Here is a 23,816-nt window from a genome sequence, read left to right as displayed (position 1 = left end):
GTTCGGCCCTTGGTATGAAACAAGTTTGACACCCCTGCTCTAAAAAATGTGCACTTGCCAGAAAATGGTGTGTCATGTGTTTAACTACTAGTGTCCTAACTCCTTAGTACTTTGAGCAACAGAAGGTATGGCCTTTATGACAGTATTATATTTTTCCTCAGTATCTGAATGGGACACAGAGTCCAGTGTCTCTACTATGGCCCTACAGGACTGCTACACAATCAGCAGTTTCAAAATCTTACTAAGGAAGTAGAATGGGGACCAGCATTCTTCTGTTTGCATGAATTTTGAATTTAATTCTCCAGGAAACAGAAACTGCTCTCAACAATCCCCTAGCAACAGGACTTTTCCATATTTACACAAAAACATGTTGTCATCCCCATCCTCCAACAAAACCCACTTTCTTGATGTGTCCCAGTGTTGGGGAAAAACTCAAATGCACACTTGGATACAAGACTTGGTCCCCACCTTGACAGTCCTGTTTTAAGTGATCAGGAGGTTGCAGGAGGGCACATGTATTTATCTCCTAGGAAACCTTTGCAATAAGCGAGTCTCCCCCTCACACATACACAGTCCATCAACCATGTTGGTATTTTGCTAGTTTATAATCAACAATCATATCTCTCCCTCACTTCTCAAATTTTGCTACACATGCTTTCCCATAATTCTTGAGCTCATGCCTGCACTTAATACCCTTTTATATTTTAGCCACCAGAATTCTGTGAGTTATATATTAGAGCAGTGGTTTCCAAATCTGTGTTGTCCTCTGCGGTGGGTCACAATGCGATGCTCCCTGTAACACGGCAATGCCCTCTTCCAGGTCATGCCAGGCCCACAACCCACTCCATGGGTCTCCAAAGGCCCTATAATGCCCCACAGAAATGACCAGAAGCAACTTCCAGTCAAACTGGAAGTTGAGCCAGCAAACCAGAAGTCATTTCCAGTTGCTTCTGTGGAGCATTCTGGGGCCCGCGGAGACCAATGGAGTGGGTTATGGGCCTGGAAAAAACTGGAAGCAGCCTTCAGGGTTTCCAAAAAGACAATATAGGGAGCATCAAAGCAAAGTGCATAGGTTTGCTACCCCCGCACATGGGTTGCAATCCACCAGAGGGTTGTGGCCCACAAACTTGACAAATGCTGCATTACAGGGAAAAAGGCAAAGGAGAATTAGTTCAAAGAACCTGTTCCTCACATACGAGATCATCTAGCCTTTCCAGTTGTGAAGATCAACTCATGAGAGAAAGGATAATGAATGTGTCATGACATTTTCAAAGCCAGAGGCTATTTCAGGAGGTGGAGCTTCAATACACTCCACAGAACCATCTCACTCTTGACTATCAGAGCAAAGTATGCAAATGAACACAAGCAAATCAGTTTTATTTGCATAATTTGCCCAAGTTCCAGAGTCCAGTTCTTTGGCTCACAAATTACTGTACAATTTTCATATGCAATAAGTCAGTGGTTTTCAAACTTTTAGCAGCGGGACCCACTTTTTAGAATGAGACTCTGTCATGACTCACTGGAAGTGACATCATCAAGCAGGACAATTTTTAACAATCCTAGGCTGCAATCCTACCCACACTTACCCAGGAGTAAGTTCCATTTACTATCATTGTTAAAGGCATATACATAGTAGCCTGTTAAAAGTACAGATCTGTAACATTTCCTCAAATGCAGTCACATACCATGGGAGCAATAGGTAAAAATCAAATATTGAAATGAATGGGGACCCACCTGAAATTGGCTAGCAACCAACCTAGTGGGTCCTGACCCAGTTTGAGAAACACTGCAAAATGTTTTAGGAAAGACAGGTAGTGAATGTGGTAGAAATTCCTTCCTGTGACTGATTTCCCCCTAAGCATGGGGTCATACAGGGGGCATGGCCAGACAGCATAGTGTTGTGGGGGTGTGGTTAGCCAGTACATACTCTCATTTGACCTCTCACAAACTGGACATACACTGGAATAATAATAACATGGCCAATGCTTCTCATCAATCTAAAATGCACACCATCTCAGTGGATTAGTTACTATTTACAGTGCAGTAGTATAAAAGCATGTGTTAATCTATACTATTTTAAATAAGTCTAAGACACAAATAATAGTACTTAGCATTTTTACAGTGCTCTTGAATGTTCAAAACATACACATGTCAGTAATTCTTACAACCACCATGTAAAGTAGGCCAGCATTATACATAGACTGTGGTTGATGCTGAGAGTGGCTCACTCATGCTAACTCTGTAGCAGAGGTGAAAATTTTGCAGCCTCTGGTTTAACCCTCAATTTATCAATGCTTTATAAGGTATACACAAAATATCTTGTTCTTAAAAGAAGTCTATGTTTATGTCTTAATCACATTAAGATTCTTCTAGCATGTGCAACAAGCCCAAGCATATTAACTTCATTTTCACTGTATTAAAATGTGTATAATTATATATATAATGATTAAAAGTATACTGACAATTCCCTGAATTAATGTCAGTAATTCTTCATGAATTTTATAAAGCTTTTTCAAAATTGAATTTTCTTGAAAAATGAACAATTCAAGGAAAACATCAATTACTGAATATTCAGGTATTGAAAAGGAAGTACAAGACAAGTATGCAAAACCTTTCAAATACATGCTAAAAAACAAGTTGTAAGAGCAAGAATCGAACAAGCAAGCATTTATCTGGTAATGCTTTCTCTGTTCTCTTTCTGTTATTATATTATGTTTTAATTAATCCATCAGTTACATAAATAGCACACCTAAGAAGATTTAAAAACTATTAATTGTCCATCTAAATTGGTAGAAGTACACAAATGTGTACTCATAGGTACACAATTCTACAATCAGGAACACAGAAGATAACAGCACCAAATTGTGACAAGCATAAGTGGAACTGCACAGTGAGAAAGATACAGGCACAGGGTTGCTATTGTTAATAGTGTACTCACATCCGCGTAATGTCCTCTCATACCACAACGATTACAATGTTTATTCCAGTAACTTTTCTCAGGGCATGCTCTAGAGTAGTGGCCAGGCAAACTACAGTTTAAACAAAATCGTGCAGGACAGCTCTTTTGTAGGTGACCCCTTCGTGCACAGAGACAACAGGATGGAATTTTCTGTGGGAGAAACATAAACATTTTAAGATTTATCTTTAAGGCATCAGTGGAATTCAAGTTAAATATAAGATACATGAAGGATCACATCAGAGTGAACTGTCATTGCTTTCTGCAGCAGTCACCTCTTACAATAGCTGTGCCTTCCCTCCATTTGCTGCATTAACCATCCTTGCATATAAGGTCTGCCAGGATCAAGCTGGTGCAATTAATATGTTTGGTGCCTTGTATTGCCAGGTCTTCCTGAGAATATTCATGCTTGACATATTCATGATGGGAATACATTAACCAAGGGATCATGAAAGCATCTGCTACCAAAGCAGTGTGAACATCATTACAAATTTAAACAGCAACAACAACTAGTTAGCTGGATGTTGGAAAGAGCTAGAGTAATGGTTCTCATACATTTAGCACCGGGACCCACTTTTTAGAATGAGAATCTGACAGGACCCACTGGAAGTGATGTCATGACCAGAAGTGACATCATCAAGAAGGAAAATTTTTAACAATCCTCGGCTGCAATCCTACCCACACTTACTCAGGAGTAAGTCCCATTGACTATCATTGTTAAAAAAGAATATACACAGTAGTACACGTTTGTAACATTTCCCCAAATGCAGTCACATCCCATGGGAGCATCAAGTCTAATATAATAAAAATAAAATACTGAAATGAATGGGGACCCACCTGAAATTGGCTTGCAACCCATGACACACAGTTTGAGAAACACTGAGCTACGCAGGGGTGCCCAAACCCCGGCCCTGGGGCCACATGCGGCCCTTGAAGCCTCTCAATGCAGCCCTTAGGGAGCCCCCAGTCTCCAAAGAGCCTCTGGCCCTCTGGAGATTTGTTGGAGCCCTCATTGGCCTGATGCAACTGCTCTCAGCGTGAGGACAACTGTTTGACCTCTCGCGTGAGCTGTGGGATGAGGGCTTCCTCCACTGCTTGCTGTTTCAAGTCTGTGATGCAGTAGTGGCAGCAAAGGAAAGGCCAGCCTTGCATTGTGCAAGGCCTTTATAGGCCTTGAGCTATTTCAAGACCTTCATTCATTCATATAAGTTCATCTTTAATATATTCATTTATGTAAACTTATGTAAATTTATTCAAATTTTAAATTTAAATTAATTCTTCCCCCCCCCCGCCCCCAACACAGTGTCAGAGAAATGACGTGGCCCTCCTGCCAAAACTTTGGACACCCCTGAGCTAGAGTATACCAATTCTACATTTTGAAGATTTGCTGTCTCAGCCCTAAGAGACTAAGGGCCCAATCCTATCCAACTTTCCAGTACTAGTGCAGCCACAAGGCAGCACCAACATTTGTTCTCTTACCTTGAGGAGGTCGCTGTGACTGCCTCCCCACCACCGGATGCAGCACACGCCCCATTGGCACAGCTGTACTAGCACTGGAAAATTGGATAGGATTGGGCCCTAAAGCAGTGGTTCCCAAACTGTGGTTCAGAACCCAATGGTGGGTCACAACCTGATTGCTGGTGAGTCCCAGAAAGATGATGGAAAGAACAGATAACTACTTGACTCAAGCCCTGAGCTGCTAATTACCCGCTAAAGAGCTCAGCTCCTGCAGTTAAAAAGTTTAGGAGCCACTTGACTAGTGGATGCTTCAGTTGCTACATAATTCCTCAGGATGGTTGTTTTAACCCACTAAATTACACTGATGGTTATGGGAAAAATTTTGTAGTGGTAGCATCAAAGCAGAAGGGTTCCCCGGTGCGGAAGATTAGACTCTCTGATGAGACTTCCCTGGTGCGGAAGACACCTCTCTGCATATTTTTATAAAGTGTGATGAATACAGGACAATACAGTGTCCTGTACCACTCAGCAACACAGCAAAGGAATAAAGGTCCTTTCAGACCATCTCATACTTGTAATTTCAAGACAAAGAAGTATGGTGATGCCCAATTTTGACCAATGATAGTGTGTGGCTAATTGGAAGGAGATTCCACAGTACAACTTTTGTTAGTTGCCATTAGTATAATCTGCTGCTGAGGCATTGCAAATGACCATCCCATTCAAAGCAACAGCATCCCTGTTAGTAACATTGTATTAGCAAAGAACACCATGTGGGAATGAACAGTTGACTACAAGGACTACTTTTTCCCACATGCTAGCCTATGATGCATTATTATTACCATGAGAGATCATTTTGGCAAACAGCATTCTAGCAAATGGTCTTTAAAGTTTGAGATCATTTACATTTTGCTGTTTTTGTTATTATGATTGAAAAGGCATATGCATGAAGAAACATTTTGCTACTTAATGTTCGACTGAGCAAGATTTGCAAAGATTACCCTCAGTCTCGTAAAAGAAGTTGTGGCTGTCAACTCTAATCAATTTAGCCAAGTTTAATGGCTGCCCATTTACTGAAGTTACCATCTAAATTTTGGCATATTTTCTTGGCTATAGCCATCATGCAAGGAAGGCTCTTTAGGGACTATGTTACTGGGATTTCATAATGTCCACAATTCCTGAATGAGCAAACCATGGCAAGAGGGGTTTTAAGGTGAAAGCCTACTCTAAAAATCCAGAATGCTCTCTGAAAATTATGAACACCAACTTTGGAAGAGAGTGGGGGAGGGGGGACCAGAATATCGGTAACATCACAATCCTAACCAATTTTCCAGCACTGAGGTAAGGGCAATGCAACTCTGAAGTAAGGGAGCAAACATTGCCTTACTTTGAGGAGGCCTCTGTGACTGCCCCCCAACTGCAGGCTGCAGCACATGCCCCACTGGCACAGCTACGTCAGTGCTGGAAAGTTGGTTAGGATTGTGCCCTAAGTCACATATCTATAACTCTAGTAAAAGAAATAAGACTATTGCTGATCTTATATAATCAGTAATCACTTTACTTCAAATCTTCTAGAACAGGCATGACCAACAGGTAGATCGCGATCTACCTGTAGATCGCAGAGGGGTCAGAAGTAGATCGCCAGCCCCACTTGGCTCCATCTCTCCAGCAGCTCACCCCGTTGCTAGGAGAGAGCTCGTGCCGGCAGGTCGTCTGCCAAGGGCTTGCCGCCGCCGCTGATCCTTTGCCTGTCTTTTTTCCCTGCCTGCGGGAATCTTGCCTGCGGGTGTATTGGGGGCGCTTGTTGTTTTCGTGCCAATAGTTTGTGGGGGGCCGCTGCCCGCACCCCGCGACAAGACGCCACAGGCCCAGCATCATACCTGGTCTCCTGCGTCTCAGAATAACCCATTCCTGCCCCCGCCCCAACACCCTTTAGAAGTGTGTCATATCCCTATTTTTAAAAAGGGAAAGAGGGGGGACCCGGGAAACTATAGCCCGGTCAGCCTAACATCCATACCGGGTAAGATGGTGGAATGCCTCATCAAAGATAGCATCTCAAAACACATAGATGAACAGGCCTTGCTGAGGGAGAGTCAGCATGGCTTCTGTAAGGGTAAGTCTTGCCTCACGAACCTTATAGAATTCTTTGAAAAGGTCAACAGGCATGTGGATGTGGAAGAACCCGTGGACATTATATATCTGGACTTTCAGAAGGCGTTTGACACGGTCCCTCACCAAAGACTACTGAAAAAACTCCACAGTCAGGGAATTAGAGGACAGGTCCTCTCATGGATTGAGAACTGGTTGGAGGCCAGGAAGCAGAGAGTGGGTGTCAATGGGCAATTTTCACAATGGAGAGAGGTGAAAAGCGGTGTGCCCCAAGGATCTGTCCTGGGACCGGTGCTTTTCAACCTCTTCATAAATGACCTGGAGACAGGGTTGAGCAGTGAAGTGGCTAAGTTTGCAGACGACACCAAACTTTTCCGAGTGGTGAAGACCAGAAGTGATTGTGAGGAGCTCCAGAAAGATCTCTCCAGACTGGCAGAATGGGCAGCAAAATGGCAGATGCGCTTCAATGTCAGTAAGTGTAAAGTCATGCACATGGGGCAAAAAATCAAAACTTTAGATATAGGCTGATGGGTTCTGAGCTGTCTGTGACAGATCAGGAGAGAGATCTTGGGGTGGTGGTGGTCAGGTCGATGAAAGTGTTGACCCAATGAGCGGCGGCAGTGAAGAAGGCCAATTCTATGCTTGGGATCATTAGGAAGGGTATTGAGAACAAAACATCTAGTATTATAATGCCATTGTACAAATCTATGGTAAGGCCACACCTGGAGTATTGTGACCAGTTCTGGTCGCCGCATCTCAAAAAAGACATAGTGGAAATGAAAAAGGTGCAAAAGAGAGCGACTAAGATGATTGCTGGGCTGGGGCACCTTCCTTATGAGGAAAGGCTACGGCGTTTGGGCCTCTTCAGCCTAGAAAAGAGACGCCTGAGGGGGGACATGATTGAGACATACAAAATTATGCAGGGGATGGACAGAGTGGATAGGGAGATGCTCTTTACACTCTCACATAAAACCAGAACCAGGGGACATCCACTAAAATTGAGTGTTGGGTGGGTTAGGACAGACAAAAGAAAATATTTCTTTACTCAGCGTGTGGTCGGTCTGTGGAACTCCTTGCCACAGGATGTGGTGCTGGCGTCTAGCCTAGACACCTTTAAAAGGGGATTGGACGAGTTTCTGGAGGAAAAATCCATTATGGGGTACAAGCCATGATGTGTATGCGCAACCTCCTGATTTTAGAAATGGGTTATGTCAGAATGCCAGATGCAAGGGAGGGCACCAGGATGAGGTCTCTTGTTATCTGGTGTGCTCCCTGGGGCATTTGGTGGGCCGCTGTGAGATACAGGAAGCTGGACTAGATGGGCCTATGGCCTGATCCAGTGGGGCTGTTCTTATGTTCTTACCAGGCGATATGCATTTGCCCGGGCTTTAACTGAATACACTTACCGTATTAGTTGTGTCGTGTGCTGGTCGTTGGTCGCTTTATAGTTCACTTTCATTAAACATTTTTGGGCAGACACAACAAAGTGTCAAGAATTTGGTGATTTTGGCGGGTTTTTCCAATTTTGTTCTAACTTGCCTATGCCTTGCCTTCGAATTGGTTCAAACCACTATCACTTTTGCTTGCCTCTGCAATTTTATTTTGCCTAGCATTTACATTGATTCTACACTGCAATTTCATTCGCCTTGCCTTTGCGTTGATTCTACACTGTGTGCAGAATTTATTAAATCGTGTGTGGTGGTATTTGAACTTCTTTGGCGGTATTTGATTTTATCTGGTTTGCTGGACAGGTGTTTGAGTTTTTTTGATGATTGTTTGGTGGTATTTGATTATTGGTGCCAATATGATGAATTTTTATTTTTACTTTTAGATCTACATGTGTGGTTTTGGCATCTCCAGTACCTGTATTGCACATCATCCAGAGGTCTTCAGTTCCTGTTGATCTTTAATACTTTGGGACAGTGACAGTTTTGGACCAGATTCAGCCAGTGTTTATACTAACTTAGCAGATTTGGCCTTCTTACATCCAGCCACCCCAGTATAAAGAAGATGAATGCTCCAAAGAAACACAAAACCTACCACTTTCATGATGAATGGGAAATGGACTACTACTTCATCATGGTGAAAGACAAGTGTTGTTGTCTAATTTGTAATGCCCCAATATCCTTGCCCAAAAAGGGTAATCTGGAACGTCATTATAAGGCTCTACATAGCAATAAGATTGATGCTGATTTTCCACCCAAAAGTGAAATTCTTAAACTGAAGCTCAAATAACTTAAATCGAAATTGGCTACTCAGCAACAGTTGATGGCAAAGCCAAGGTCACATTCGGTCAATGCAACCATAGCATCCTTCAAGGTCAGCAACCTGATCGCAAAGAAATGCAAACCTTTCACTGAAGGGGAATTTGTAAAAGATTGTTTTCTTGAAGCACCTGACAATCTTTTTGAAGGATTTAAAAATAAGAAAGATCATAGCTGCTATTCAAGATGTACAATTGTCAAGAAACACCATCGTGCGGTGAACAGAAAAGATGTGTGGAGACACAGCTCAACAATTGTTGGAGGATGTTTCAAATTGTGTTGCTTTCTCACTCCAACTGGATGAATTTACAGACATAAGAGACATAGCCCAGTTACTAGTCTTTAGCTGGATGGTTTCTGAAGACTTCAGTGTTAAAGAAGAACTACTCGGAATGATTTCTTTAAAAGGGAGAACTACCGGTCAGGAAATATTCAGTTCTTTCCATTCTTTTGTGACAAAGTGTAATCTTCCATTGCACAGGCTTGTTTCCATCACTACTGATGGAGCAAGAGCAATGAGGTTAAAGGTTTCATAGCCCTCTGTAGACAGCATGACGACTTCCCAGATTTCCTTTCTTACCACTGCATCATTCACCAGCAAGTTTTGGCAAGCAAGAGACTCAATACAAAGACTGTCACGGACATCACTTTCAAAATTGTAAATTCAGTTCGTGGAAGATCACTTCAAAGACGGCTTTTCAATCTTACTCTTGATGAAAGGGCAGCGGAAATCATTTTGCACACAGATGTAAGGTGGCTAAGTAGGCACAAATTTCTGCAAAGATTTCATGGGACAATATCCAAATTTTGTTTTTCAGAACAAGAACTATGTGACAGAAATCTATTCTGTTATCCAAGAATTCGAAAATAGATTCTGTGATTTCCAAAAAATTGGAACAGTTGTGGAGTACTTGTCATACCCATTCGAAGTAGATGTGGACATTAAAGAAACTGCAGCTGCTATCAGTAAAAATTACTCATTGAACAAGCCATCACTTGAAAACGAAATATTAACCCTTAAAAATGACAATTTTCTCAAGACCCGTGCTGAGCAAGAATTGTTTTGGAAGCTAGTGCCTAGAGACAAATTTCCCAACTTGAGAAGATGCAGTGAAGCTGTACACTCCTGTTTTGGTTCAACTTATTTGTGAGAATCTGCATTTTCCCATCTGAAAATGAAAGATGAACATCTCCAGGATTCCCTGAGACTGGCCCTCACGCAATATTCACCCAACTTCAAAAAGCTGGCGGATGAAATGCAGGCTCAGATGTCTCACTAATGAGCAAGAGCGAAATATTAAAGATTGTGCAAGATCAGCCTGGATCAATCCTCGACCTAAATTTAACACAAATTACTCAATAAAAGTTAAAGAAAGTTATTAAGACAGTTAAAGAAAGTTATTAATAAAACTTTAAGAAAAAATATACTTTCCATTTCCTCTCACAGTTCTTACTGGATCTTTGCCTCTCTGTTTTGTTTTTGCTTAATTTGCTTAACAGCTAACTACATCCAAGTAAATGACAGAAGGTTAATTAAAAACGGGGGGGGGAATCCTCCAACTTTATTGGGTTAAAATTTAATTTGAAACTAATTTGAAACTTAATTTTCATGGTGGTAGATCACCGGCACTTTTGGCCAGAAAAAGTAGACCACAACCTGTTCGAAGACACAACCTGTTCTAGAAAATGCTAAAGATTGAGCGGTGTCTCTGTAGCTTCAGGGGCACAAATGGAAGCTAGAAAAATTGCTACAGCGGAAATAATGGTTATTCTTTAACTCAGGAATTGTATTTATTATTATTATTATTATTATTATTATTATTATTATTATTATTATTAACACCAGTACCATTTTTAAGTGCCCCTTTGCAGATACCACAGCCACCAGAAAAAGCTGCCATGCACAAAAGTGGGTGGTTTCCCCCACAGTGAGGGAGAAGCTTCTCCAGTTGCTGCAGCCTCCATATCCTTCTTCACAATGCTTTTGAAGGGCTGGATCATACCTTGCTACCAGTGTACTGCAGCCCAGTAATTGCCATATCCGGTGGTGCCAGACTAGGTACAGCCTGTCATGAAGGTTGGTCATGCAGTCCCATGGCAGAGGACCTGAGTACCACCAGCTATACTGTGAAGTACCACCAGTGGGACTTGTACCACTGGTTGAAAACAAGGATCCACAAGACATAAACCAGTCCGCAGTGGACTCTACTTTTATGCAGAGGATTCTTGTGGGTTCAATGGAGACAGTTTTTACTTTCCTTGTATTTAGATATATGTGCAGGGAGAACCTATGAGTGTTAAGGGAAATCTGTGCACATCTGGGCTTTTCAAGCTCATTTATCAAGTGCATAGAGAGAGCTTTCCCCAGGGGGCTGGGGATAAGAATAGGCCCTCGGTTTGGCTGTACTTGTTGTAAGAGGCAACTAAACAGCCACCAGATAGATGGGACTCGTCAGCCTGGGAAGGCAGCTCATCTGAGAGAAGGAAAACTCTGATCCCAAACCTCCACTGCCTTGTGGCTACATCCAGTTATGGAAAAGGCTTCAGGAGTCAACCTCGAGGCAAAATCTGGAGCCGCAGTCCCTGAGGCAGTTCATGGCTGAACACAGTCATTTTCTGGCAACTCCTGCGACACCGCTGCAACCAACCGTATTGGCCTCTGCCTTCCCATTGGACCATTTCAGCGACATGGAAAGGGGGGATTTGCTGCATGGGAAGCAGTCTATCCTCCATATCTACTTTACCCAGACTTCGCGCACTGGAGAGAACACTCTGTTCCAGAACCACCATTCAGAGCGCGATACCATAGTCTTCCGAGACCGAAGGATGCCAATATGAAAGAGAGCTGGAAAGGCATGTGGGAGGCATTCCCAAACTTCCCATTTCTGCTTAACAGCTCCTTGTGTTGTCTGCCAATGAATAGCAGGTGGGAGTGAGAAGAGACAAGTCTCCACTAAATCTTTAGGAATATTCTGTATCGGGTCAACATGTCTGCTGTCAACTGAATTGGACCTTTTGTTTATAAACAGGGCGAGGAGCTGTTCTCAAGCTACTTCTGCCATCTCCCACTGAAATGACCCTCTCCCTCACACCTTTTTATCGGTATCCTCACATGATTAAACCTTAATGCAGATGTTCCAAAACTGGGGCATCAATGCCCCAGCCAGGGAAGCCTTGCCTCTGCTCCTTAAGGGGCAGGGCAACATCAACAACAGTGATGTGATCACCATGGTTGTGCCTCTGCTGGGGACAAAAGAGTTTTTATAAATTTATCCCTGGCAGTGCCAGCCCTCTGGAGGATGCAGGGAGCCCATGGACCCCTTTGCAGCATACCACAAGCCTCAGAAAAGTTAAAAATAGCAATTGTGACATATGTCTGGTTCTGTGTAGAGGGGTTCACTGGCTCCCTGCACCCTCCAGAGGGCCAGTGATGCCAGGCGCAAGTAAAAACAATCCTTTTGTCCCCAGCAGCAGCACGATCATGTTGCTACCTTCGCCCCTCCCCACAAGGGCTTACAGAAGTTTCCGAACTCCCAGAGTTTGGGAACTGCTGCCTTAATGCAAGGTGTAAACTTCAGTCAGTAGCTGACAGCTCCTGGACCAAAATTGCCCTCCAGCTGCCAAACTTGGGGGAGGTGCAAGCCCCTTTCCCCTTCTCAAAATGCTTCTGCAGCACAATTAGTTCTGGGTAGGCTTTAAAGCCTGAAAACTGTCAACTAACAATGACAGACAAAATTGTTTTCTTTGCAGACAAATGAGAGTATTGCACTTACCTTTGGAGAAGGACAATTTTTTGACAAATGACCTTGTTTATTACAATTTCTGCAAGTGACATTTTTGTGTGGCAGGTAGTATCTGTTGTTTTGCCGTTTAGTAGAATAATTACTGATCTGTGCCTAAAGAAATAAAGGGAAAAAATATATCATTAGATGTCTACCACTTTGGTAGCCAAGATTTTTGTAGCTGTCATGACTGAATTTAGAAAATCCAGTTTTACATTTCTATAGTTCTAAAAAACTCAAACAGCTCCAACTTAATTCTGGTATGCCTCCTACTTATTCATTGAAAAAAGTAAAAGAACACACTCACTCTCTCTCTCTCTCTCTCTCTTCTTGAATGCCCTGGTTCCCAACTTGCGGTCTGTGGACCACAGGTGGTCCATGAGACCCTGAGAAGTGGTCCGTGAGGTCTCAGGAAAAAACTAACCTTCGATAACTTCCAACAGAGCACATTCCCATAGACCACCATAGAGGGCAGAGAACAGCCTGAAGTGTCTGTTCTCCTCCAAGGACGACTAGAGAAGGCAAAGAACAGACTGCCCACAGCCAGCAACAAAAGCAGCAACCGACACATCTTCTCTATAATGAAGAAATCTAAAAAATCTCTCATAACTCTTCTCTAATCATTACATATTTAATTGTATTTGTGTGTGCGTGTACGCGCGCGTGTGTGTGTGTGCTGGGGGTGGGGGGTTGCAGGTGGTCCATGACATTTCCAATTTTACCCCAGTGGCCTGCGGACTCCTAAAGGTTGGGAACCACTGCATTAATGCCACCCACTACACCTATTCTTTAAAGCTAGTCTTTGTCAAAATGATTTCACAATTTTAAAAAAACTTTGTTAAATGTACCATAAGCTACAATGTATCATATATGAATACACTTATGGGAAATATAAACGAAATCCTTTAATAAAGGATGCAAATAACTTTTAAAAACTCATGAGAAAACTAGTGAAACTGCAAACACAAAAAGCTTGTTCCACAAATTCATAGGGGTATGAATAAGATGCTTTTAAGTACTAGAGCAGAAATTCTCTGTCAGGGTATCTAGACAGAGGACCCTGAAATTTGTGGCCTGAATGGAGCAAGGGCATGCAATCCCCAGAAAACTGTCAGTTATGAGGGGGTGAGGTAATCGGTCTTTTGACTGGTGCTTACAGCCATCTAGTAGGCAGGGCCAAAAACGACAGTTGCTCTCTGTGTGGATCTGTTTCTGTCAGAGCTGAGTTTTATGTCTGAGGTGCTGTTAAATTATCTTCATATCTGCTGGATCCTGTACATAGTTTAATACAGATTTAGTGTTGAAACTTCTGTGCTTATTCTTTCACTGGATTGCCTCTGCCTTAAGATAAGCTGCCTGCTGCTGCTCTATCTTAGTGAGGAAAGTAAAATTCCCTCTCCTACTTAACAGGTTATGGGGCCCAGGACTAGAGCAGTCCTGAGCTGGTGCTGGGAAGAGCAGATATTTCTAAGGCAGAACCAAGCTATCTGGTGAATCCAATTTGCCCAGGAGGGGCTTGTGTGTATCAGGATGGCAGCCGCTGGAATGGCCACAGCAAGTTTTCCTCTGAACCGGCTGAATGAGACTAATTATCTAGCCTGGTCCTTGAAAATGGAAATGTTTTTGAAATGTGAAGATCTCTGACAGATAGTGAACTCTCCTTCCTAAGACCCAGATGAAGACGAAGAACATTTAAATGAGCGTGTGTTAGCTACTATTTTTCTTGGGCTGGAAGATAGCCAGCTTGTTCATGTTCATGGAATGAACTCTGCAAGTGATTGCTGGGCAACCCTAAGGCAGCTGTATGTTCGGGACACAGTAGCCTCAAAGATAAGGCTCACAAGGAAACTATATCGGGCATGCCTCCAACCTGGTGGGAGTGTGACTGGGCACCTGAAGTTCATGCAGAATGTCTTTCTGGAGTTGGAGGAGAAAGGGATGCATTTCCCTGAATCACATAAAGTGTTTGTTATCCTATCCTCGCTGGATGAAACTTGGGATGTCCTAGTGACTACTTTAGAGTCACTACCAGAACATCAGCTTACCCTGGCATACTTAACAGGCCGTCTCCTGCAGGAGGAGCAAACGAGAGCAGACAATCTGCTGGCCCGTGGAAGGGGTGCCAGTAATCATCCAATAGCAAAAGGAACAGCAACTCCAAGTAAAGAGGAAGACATCTCTGGAGTACACGTGGTGAAGCGCTGTTTCAAGTGTGCGTCCGAAGACCATCTCCAACACATCTGTCCAGCCAAGAAAGGAAAAGCTCCAGAAAAGAAAGAAGACAAGCGGAGGAGGGGCAGTTATAGTACCAACGTTTCCATAGTCCAGACAGCTGAGGAATGCGCCCAGGATTTATGGTTGGTGTACAGAGGTGCAAGCCAACATGTAGCCCACAACTTGAAGCTATTTTCTGCACTATAGCCAGCTGCAAAAGCCCGTGTGAACCTGGTGAATGGCGTCTGCTCCCCAGTAAAAGGGGAAGGGACAATTAATTTGACTGGTCTGGGTGATTCCCTGAGTCATGTATTATAGAGCTCAAACACAACTTGTTAAGTGTGTCATGCTTGGATAAACAGGGATGCGAGGTTCTGCTTGCAGATGGCAGGTGCACAATAAGCAAAAATGGTATTGAATGTGCACAAGATACAATGTCTGACAATTTGTATATGCTGGAAACTGAGGAAAATGTTGGTAAAGCCCAGACAGTTTTCCAGAACCGCCCACAGCATGATAGTTGCATTCAAGTTTTGCATAGAAGATTGGGCCACCCAAGTTACAAGGTTCTTGAGAAAACAGTAGAAGGCACTCTAGGTTTAAAAGTGAAAAAGTGTTCTAATTTCCTAGACTGCTCTACGTGTAAGGGGGTGAAATCTAAAATGCACCCAATAAGCAGGAAAAGTGAGTCATACAACACGTTGTTTCGAGATTACATCAGCAGATTTGATAGGGCCAATGCGAGAATCTGCAGGCAGAGTTAGATATGTACTAGTCTTATTGGATCTGCATTCTCGTTTTGGTTTCTGTTATCTGATGAAATCAAAAACTGAAACATTTGAAAATGTACCTAACTGGCTTAACTTTGTGGAAAGGAGGTACAATGTGCAGGTTGGTCAATTACAAACAAACAGAGGCTCAGAATTCCGGAGTAATGAGTTTTGGAGATGGCTCAAAGAAAAGGGAGTAAGGCACAGGCCGTGTAATCCAACAGCTGCTGCAGAAAATGGGGCTGTTGAATGAAGGAATGAGAACTTGCAGACAAAAATGTATGCCCTATTGGCTGACTCTGGCTTAAGCACAATCTATTGGGGGGAAGCCATCCTCACTGCAAATTACTTGGTGAATAGGCTTTGGACTTCAGCCACAGGAAAAACTCATTATGAGATCCTGTATAAGAAGAAACCACATAAAAATTTTTGGGACATCAGCCTAGGTTCATATCCCAGATAAATTTAGGAAAAAGGGACAGCCCAAAGCGAAAAAGCTGATTTTTGTACAATATAGCCAGATGCCAAGTCCTACAGATTTTTGGACATGCAGCAAAAACGAATCATTTTTTCCAGATCTGCACAATTTTGTGAAAATCAGAGATGGGAAAGAGTTAATGAGCAGCCGCCCATGTATTTGCCCTCCTCTGTGCCAGTGAGCAATCAGAGATTATCTCCACAACAACCTACTACTGATAAGGAGGTGCAGGCTGAGAGTGAAGCGGAGAAGGAATTAACCCCTAAAGAAAAAGAATCTGAGGCATACTCAGAAGAGCAAGAACCCTTATTCCCACACAGGTCTCAATGTTCCACCAAGGGGATACCTCTTCAGTGTTACTCCCTGGGTCAGGTGACCATATGTAATATTCTGACAGAATCTCAGAGTTATGAGGAAGTACTTTTACCTCCTGCTGAAAAACGGAAGTGGGAGGAGGCCATGGAATGTGAAATGCAAGCCATGTCTGAGAAAGGTGTGTTCACCAATTGTCAGTTGCCAGCAGAACAAAAACTTAGTGAGTTACGCTGGGACTTTAAATTGAAATGAACAGCCGATCAAACGGTTCAGTATAAAGCCAGATTGGTTGCCTGGGTGTATACCCAGAGGAAGAATGTTGACTATGATGAGACCAAGGCAGACCTACGTATGTATGTAAAGGGATCCGTGGATGACCAGAAGATGTTTTGTGGACAATATTTTACTGATAACAAAAGGTGAGAAATAAATTGAGCAAATTGTACAACAACTAAGCCAAAAGTTTAAATTAAAGAATCTAGGAGAGATCCAAAGCTATCTAGGAATAGACGTACAGAAGCTGCCAAAACAGGATGGCTATGTTCTCAGTCAGAAAAGAAAAATAGAGCAATTGCTATTTAACTTCGGCATGGAACAATGTAAGGCAGTAAAAACGCCTAGGACTACAGATTTTCTGAAAGGAGATAGTGAAAAAAGTCAGGAATGTGACAAAGCCATGTTTCAATCAGCTATAGGCAGTCTTCTTTATCTTTTGGTTATGTCTAGACAGGATATTGGAAATGCTGTTAATTTTTTGGCCAGCCATGTATCAAATCCCACACAGAGATATTGGTTAGCAGTGAAAAGAATATTCAGGTACTTGAAAGGAACAATTGACAAATGCATAACAATTCAACCAAAGGAGCCACCAACAGTGACTGCCTATGCAGATGCAGATCGGGCAAGTGACTTAAAGAGCAGGAAGTCTACATCAGGTATGATAATAAAGTTTGCAGATGCAATAATTGGGTGGAGGACACTAAAACAGTCCACTATCACTATGTTATATGTGGAAGCAGAATATGGCGCACTGTCACTACTATGTACAGAAATGATATGGTATACACAATTATTAAGAGGCATTGACAGTGAAAAACCAGTGTTGGTATGGGAGGATAATCAAACATGCATAACTAGGGCCACAGAAGAGAGAGTTAAAACCCAAAATAAGCATGTAGACATTCGCTACTGCAATGTAACAGAGGCAATCAAAGACAAACTGATCACATTAAAGTATTGTCCATCAGATCAAAACCTAGCAGATGTCATGACTGAGCCCCTTGGTATAGTAAAACATGAACAAATGGTTCAAAACCTTGGAATGGTAGATTGTACGCTCTATTCAGGTCAAAATTTGGAGGGGCGTCAGGGTATCTAGATAGAGGACCCAATTTGTGGCCTGAATGGAGCAAGGGCATGTGATCCCCAGAAAACTGTCAGTTATGAGGGGGTGAGGTAATTGGTCTTTTGACTGGTGCTTACAGCCATCTAGTAGGTGAGGTCAAAAATGACAGTTGCTCTCTGTGTGGATCTGTTTCTGTCAGAGCTGAGTTTTATGTCTGAGGTGCTGTTGAATTATCTTCATATCTGCTGGATCTTGTACATAGCCAAATACAGAATTTAGTGTTGAAACTAAGACTATCTGTGTTTATTCTTTTGCCGGATTGCCTCTGCCTTAAGATAAGTTGCCTGCTGCTGCTCTGTCTTAGTGAGGAAAGTAAAATTCCCTCTCCTACTTAACACTCTCTTTCAATCAAGAGTTGAAATATGAGAGCCCTCTCAAAATGGTTATTTTTTTCTTAGATCATTGAGAATACAATTCTGCAGTGAGACATGGTGGCTCCTGATACAGTGTAGTCAATGGCAGTAATGGGCACCTACTGTCTTTCTAATACCAAATAGTACAGTTGATAGTGACCATGTTATTCAATTAAAAGAGCACATACTGTGCCAGCTATTTGTGGATAGAACGAAAGGTCAAGTAACTGTGTGTACATATATGTAAAAGACTGCTGGTATATCAGCTGATACACAAGAGTAATGAGCAAGGAGGCTAGAGTCTTCAACTTGTAGAATATCACAAATGTAAAGAAGCAGAATAGAAAACAGCCTCTGAAACAACAATGAGCAGCTGGATTTAACTGAGGATATAAGGAAATTTTATGTTAACAGTTTATTAAGAATGTTTAGTTAGTTCCCCCCCCCCGAATATTTTATATATTAGACCAAGCCAAGAAATGGGTACAAATCTTTACATGAACAAAATATGAGTTTTAAAGTTGGTGCAAGTTTACAAATATCCATTGTTTGAACCACCACTGGACCATCAGCTACAACACAATCAAAACAGGTTAGCTCAGGGCTTTCCAAACTGGGGTGTCACGACGTCCCAGCCTGTGAGCCCTGGCCACTTTCCCCTTAAGGGACGGGGCAGGGGGAAGGCAATGAGACAATTCTCAGGATCTCGTTGCTAAAGGGGGCTGCAGGGACTGGCATGTTTACTTAGGTCTTGAAAAGTGAAAGCGCGGCAATCGCGCTGCACTTCCGGTTTTGCCCATTACCCTAAAATGTAGTTGAAAATCAAACAGAGATTTGGATAATCAATTTAGCCTCCTAGCAAACCAAAGGGGTTAACTAAATCAAATAAAATTTTACCTACAATTTATTGTGTATCTATAACTTCATTAGCCTGAGATTCAGGACCAATATGTTCTAATCCTTATGTTGAAGCATTTCTGCTTCAGTGTTGTAATCACTTCTGTAGCAACAGAGATGATTAGTTGACATGCTGCATGTCAAAATAACATCTTACATAGCTTGGCTTTGAAAAACCCAGTGAGTAAGACAACTATCTTTATCTGAGTTGGCTGAAAAATATACACAAGTATGTATGTGTTGGGGGACTAGTTCAAGCTGCTAACTTCCATGACATAATTACGTTTGCAGCTACATGATCATATGAGGGTAAGATAAGCAAGTACCAAATTCAGCATGCATTGAGCCAATAGTCATTCCCATTACTGTAGATGCTGGAAAAGAGTGCAACCATAGTCACAGTTCACACAAACCTTTCTCCGGGTATTGGTCAGAACTGACCATCAGATATGTTCTGTCTATAAGAACATGAAAATCAAGGAAGAAAAAAAAAATAAACCACTTTGTTTTATTAACAAAAAGGAAAAGATTGCATAAGACATGTTTCTCAAGTAGTCCAGGTCTGACTACTACAACATACTCTATGTGGAAATGCAGTTCAGAAAATTCAACTAATGCAAATTTTAGCTGGTAGGGTCCTCACCAGGGAGAGATGCTGTGACTATATTATAATGAGGTTATGTCAATTGCATTGGATCCCATTTTGTCTCCAGGTCCAGAACACAGTGCTGAAGGTTCAGCTGACAAGGACCAAGCACAGTGCCTTTTTTGTGGTGGTGCTACATTTGTGGAATGCATTACTAGAGGAGTCCAACAGGTTCCTGCACTGAATATTTCTAAATGGGTCTTGAAAACTTACTTTTTCTGTCTATATTTCATAGACATAAATAAATAAAATGTCCCCCACTAACTACCAGGAGTAGGGGCAATGAGGCAACCCCCCTCCCCTCCCCCCTCAGAAGCCAGTTGAAAAAGAAATGTTTTTAAGCCTCATCGGAACTGGTCCACAGAGAGGACTAATTGTAGATCCTCTGGAAACATATTCCAGAGGTGTGACACCAAGACCTAGAAGGCTCTGCTTCTCATTGCCATCCTTTTTACTTCAGAGAGGGGTGGAACTCTTCACAGAGCTCTGCCAGATGACCTAAGGCAAACTCTCCCTGAGAGTTTGGGACCTAGTAAGTGTTTGTAGGGGAGGGGGCAGTGACATGATTGCTTGCTGATGGGGACAAAATGTTTTGTTTTTACTTACCTGGGGGTTGCTATGGCTCTCCAAAGGGTCCCTGTGCCCCAAACTGATGTAAAAAGCCAACAAAAAGCCACTTCCAGTTTTGTGATTAAAACTGAAAGTGACTTCTTCACCCCTGAGCTTTTTACAGCAGTTTGGAGGCATGGGGAGGTTTGCAGGCTCCACAGACCCTTCAGAGAGCAATAGCGACCCACACATAAGTAGAAAAAAAACCTTTTCTTCTTTGGTGGTGGCGTGATCTTATGGGTACCTTCTTAAGGGGGCAGCAACAGAGATTCCCTGGCTAGGGTATTGCAATGCCCTAGTTTGGGAATCTCTGGTCTAAGGGAACAAGCTGGACAGTATGGGAGTAGGTGGTCCCAAAGGTACCCTAGTCCCAGGCTGTATATGTTAGCATACCATCATCATCATCATCAACAGTATTTATATACAGCTTTTCAAAGGGAAGTTCACAAAGTGGTTTACAGAGAAAATCAAACAAGCAACTAATGGCTAATCAACTAATCAAACAACATATGTATATATTAGCATACATGTTTGGTCAGGTTTAAAAGTATTTGCTTTCTTCAGGACCACAAAAAAGAATCCATCACAGAGAAAACTTTAACTAGGACAGGAAAATGCTAGTGCAAGAGGCACTATTTTTCGATGCAGATTTGACAGCCTGCTCACAAAAAGCTGCTCCTTCTCCATTTGCGTAAGGGACAGGCATCATCTTTGTTCCAATCATTCTACTATAAGTTTCTTGAGAACCTAGTGGAAAGGCTTTATATTTCTTCTTGCATTTACATTTCTGTGGCAATCTCTCTTTTATGGAGAGACTAAGAAAACACACTTGCAGAGACAGAATTGCATTGAGATTTGTTAACTGGTACTCAAAACAAAGGAAAACAAAACAGTATCCACCCTGTACTCATTTACCTCCAAGTCTTTATCAGTGATGGTCCAGCCAGCTCCACCTTCTCCTGTAAAAGAGGAATTTGAAATCTATTCAATATTGAGATGCAAACTATAACAAAGATGCACATCTCATCAGAAAGTTTCAAACCTCATTTTGAAAAAAGGAAAAAAAAAACAATTTGAAAGAAATAAACTTCAGTGCTGATATGAAACCAAACCTTTTAGTTTTCACTTTGATCCGCCTTGGTATTATCTCATACCAGGAGCATAATCTGAAACTATGTACTTCCAGTTAATGGCTTTCATAGAGTGTGCAAACTGTATAGTTACTCTAGCTTATTTGTACAGTGACTTTAAAACTGTGCTCTTGGACATTAAGTTCCTTGGAAACTATCAGGAATTGTTCAATGGAAAAATCAGTAATATTATCTATATAGCACTATCAGTGTACATGGCATTTTGCATAGAGCAAGTGAGAAAGGTCCCTTTCTCAAGGGAGATAGTAACACACAGAGGAGAAAGAGGGAAGGAGATGGATGGGGCAGAAGTAAACAGGGGGAGCATATGTTATTCTTTCAGATATGTAAGCTTAGTTACAGATAGACACAGTACCAAAGGCTTCACAGGAAAAGTGGGTGAACAATCTTCCCTGAAGAACATATTGCCAATCTTTGGTGTTGAGCTAACAGTGCGTGTTGGGTGTGCTGAAGGGCCTCTACAATTCATGAGGTGCAAGTTTATAGGGCAACTGATTGAGGAATAGAAACTGCACAGGCTCAAGCCCCTATTCAGCCAGAAGCTGTATCTGCTGCTTTGTTTGTTTAAGTATTTATCTTTAGCAGGTTTTATACAAAATTTGTTACTTTTGTTTAACTATTTTTGTAAGTTGCCTTAATTAGGTAGAATACATTTTAAACAAAACAAAAGAACACAACTGGCAGGCACCTGACATAATGCTGTAGATCAGTGGTTCCCAAACTTTTTAGCATCAAGACCCACCTAAATAAAGTCTTACTTTACCAGCTGCTCAAGCCTCTATGGCTATAATGATGACTGGGCACCAGTGTCATGTGTCCCGTCCCCCCCGTAGCAGATTGTTTAACCCTTGATGCACATACCCTAATCTGCCTTGTCAGTTTCATGAACCACCCAAAACTGGGTCATGACCTACCGGTGGACCACAGAACCAGTTTGGGTGCTGCTGCTCTAGATGCCACACGCTTCTGCAATGCCTAAGGCAGAGGATCTCAAACTGGGGTGTCATGATACACCACCTGAGAAGCCCTGCCTTTGGCTGCTTAAGGGGTGGAGGAAGGGGAAGGGTAGTAATGCGATCCCCCGGATCCCCAAGACTCCAGTGCTGGATCCAGGTGAGTTTTAGAAAACCTCCTGTCCCCAGCAGAAGCGTGATCATGGGGATCATGAACACTTACCATGGGTCTCAAAGGCCTAAGGCAGAGCTATTCAAACTGGGGTGTTGTGACGCCCCAGCCTGACAGCCCTGGCCTCTGCCCCCTTAAGGGGCGGGGGCAGGGGGAAGGTATCGGCGTGATTCCCAGGATCACATTGCTGGGGGGGGGCAGCAGGGACTGGGTTGCACTCACCAGTTCCTGCAGCAGCGTCCTGGGGTTGTGGGGAGCACTGTGTGAGTGTCTGCAGGATTCCCCAGCCTTCCCTCCCCAGCAAAACTGGAAGTGGAGCATGATCACACCACTTTCACTTTTGGAAGATTGGGGAGCCCTGCAGACGCCTGTGCAGGGCTCCCTGCACCCCCAGGACACTGCTGCAGGAACTAGTGAGTGCATCCCAGTCCCTGCAGCCCTCCTTAGTGACGCGATCCTAACGCGACGCAATCCTAATAGTGATCGCATGAATGCCTTCCCCCCACCCCCGCTGCCTCCCTCCCCTCCCCTGCAAGGACTTACTACGATCTTCAAACTCCCTGAGAGTTTGAAAACTGCAGTCCTAAGGAGTTTGAGAACCAAGGGCCTCAGGTTTTCAAACACATACTTAACCTGAAAATCACTTCCTGAAGATGAAAATATTAGGAAAAACAAATATAAAAAATATCAGCAACTATGACAAGAGTATCTTAAGTGACAGACACTTCACACATACAATACATACTTTCATTTGTCCCACAAATTTTGAAAAATCATTACAAAATTGTTTATATTGAAAAATGTTACAATGTGATCTCCTACTTTTTTTTAAAAAAAAGTAGGTGTCACCTGCTTTATTTTAATAAATGTACATGCAGGGCCTCAGTATCCCTTCTCAAACCCACTGTGGATACCGAAAACTGCAAATTAGTGAATCCACGATTTTCGGCTGTGCTCCAGACCCCTCCAGAAGACTTTCTGAAGCCCACAGAGGCAGCGGGTGGACATGGGCTACCTCTGCAGGCTTCAGAAAGCCCCCCCAGAGGGGACTGGAGAGCAGCTCTGGTCCCCTTTAGAGGATTCAGGTGAGGCCTAAGTCTGGCTAATAAAATTGCATTTCAATTGCCAACTAGTGTTAGAAAAAGAAGAAGTGTCTCATTCTCTAGATGTGTGCCCATCTGAATGTGTGCCCATCTGGTTTCTAATAACACAATTCCCTAGTTCTTAACAGTAAGATACAAATGTGCATTTGCATTTGTAGAGGCACTGCATTTGCATCTTGGTTGC

The 23,816-nt window shown here is 42.6% G+C and overlaps 1 protein-coding gene across 1 annotated transcript in view; it reads right to left on the bottom strand.

Moving 5' to 3' along the window:
* The window catches only part of ZCCHC7 (zinc finger CCHC-type containing 7), a 181,824-nt gene that overhangs the window by 53,620 nt on the left and 104,388 nt on the right, over positions 1 to 23,816 (bottom strand). Inside the window, exons 3-5 of the mRNA XM_066616189.1 lie at positions 21,169 to 21,212; positions 12,558 to 12,680; positions 2,939 to 3,109 (exon numbers count right to left, since the gene is read on the bottom strand). Of these exons, the coding sequence (XP_066472286.1) occupies positions 2,939 to 3,109; positions 12,558 to 12,680; positions 21,169 to 21,212 (338 nt within the window). The remainder of the gene's footprint in view (positions 1 to 2,938; positions 3,110 to 12,557; positions 12,681 to 21,168; positions 21,213 to 23,816) is intronic.

This window comes from Tiliqua scincoides, chromosome 2 (assembly GCF_035046505.1).
Source record: "Tiliqua scincoides isolate rTilSci1 chromosome 2, rTilSci1.hap2, whole genome shotgun sequence".
In the NCBI taxonomy this organism is placed as follows: Eukaryota; Metazoa; Chordata; class Lepidosauria; order Squamata; family Scincidae; genus Tiliqua; species Tiliqua scincoides.
Note: the sequence above shows the minus strand (reverse complement) of the source record. Positions and strands in the feature narration are given on the sequence as shown.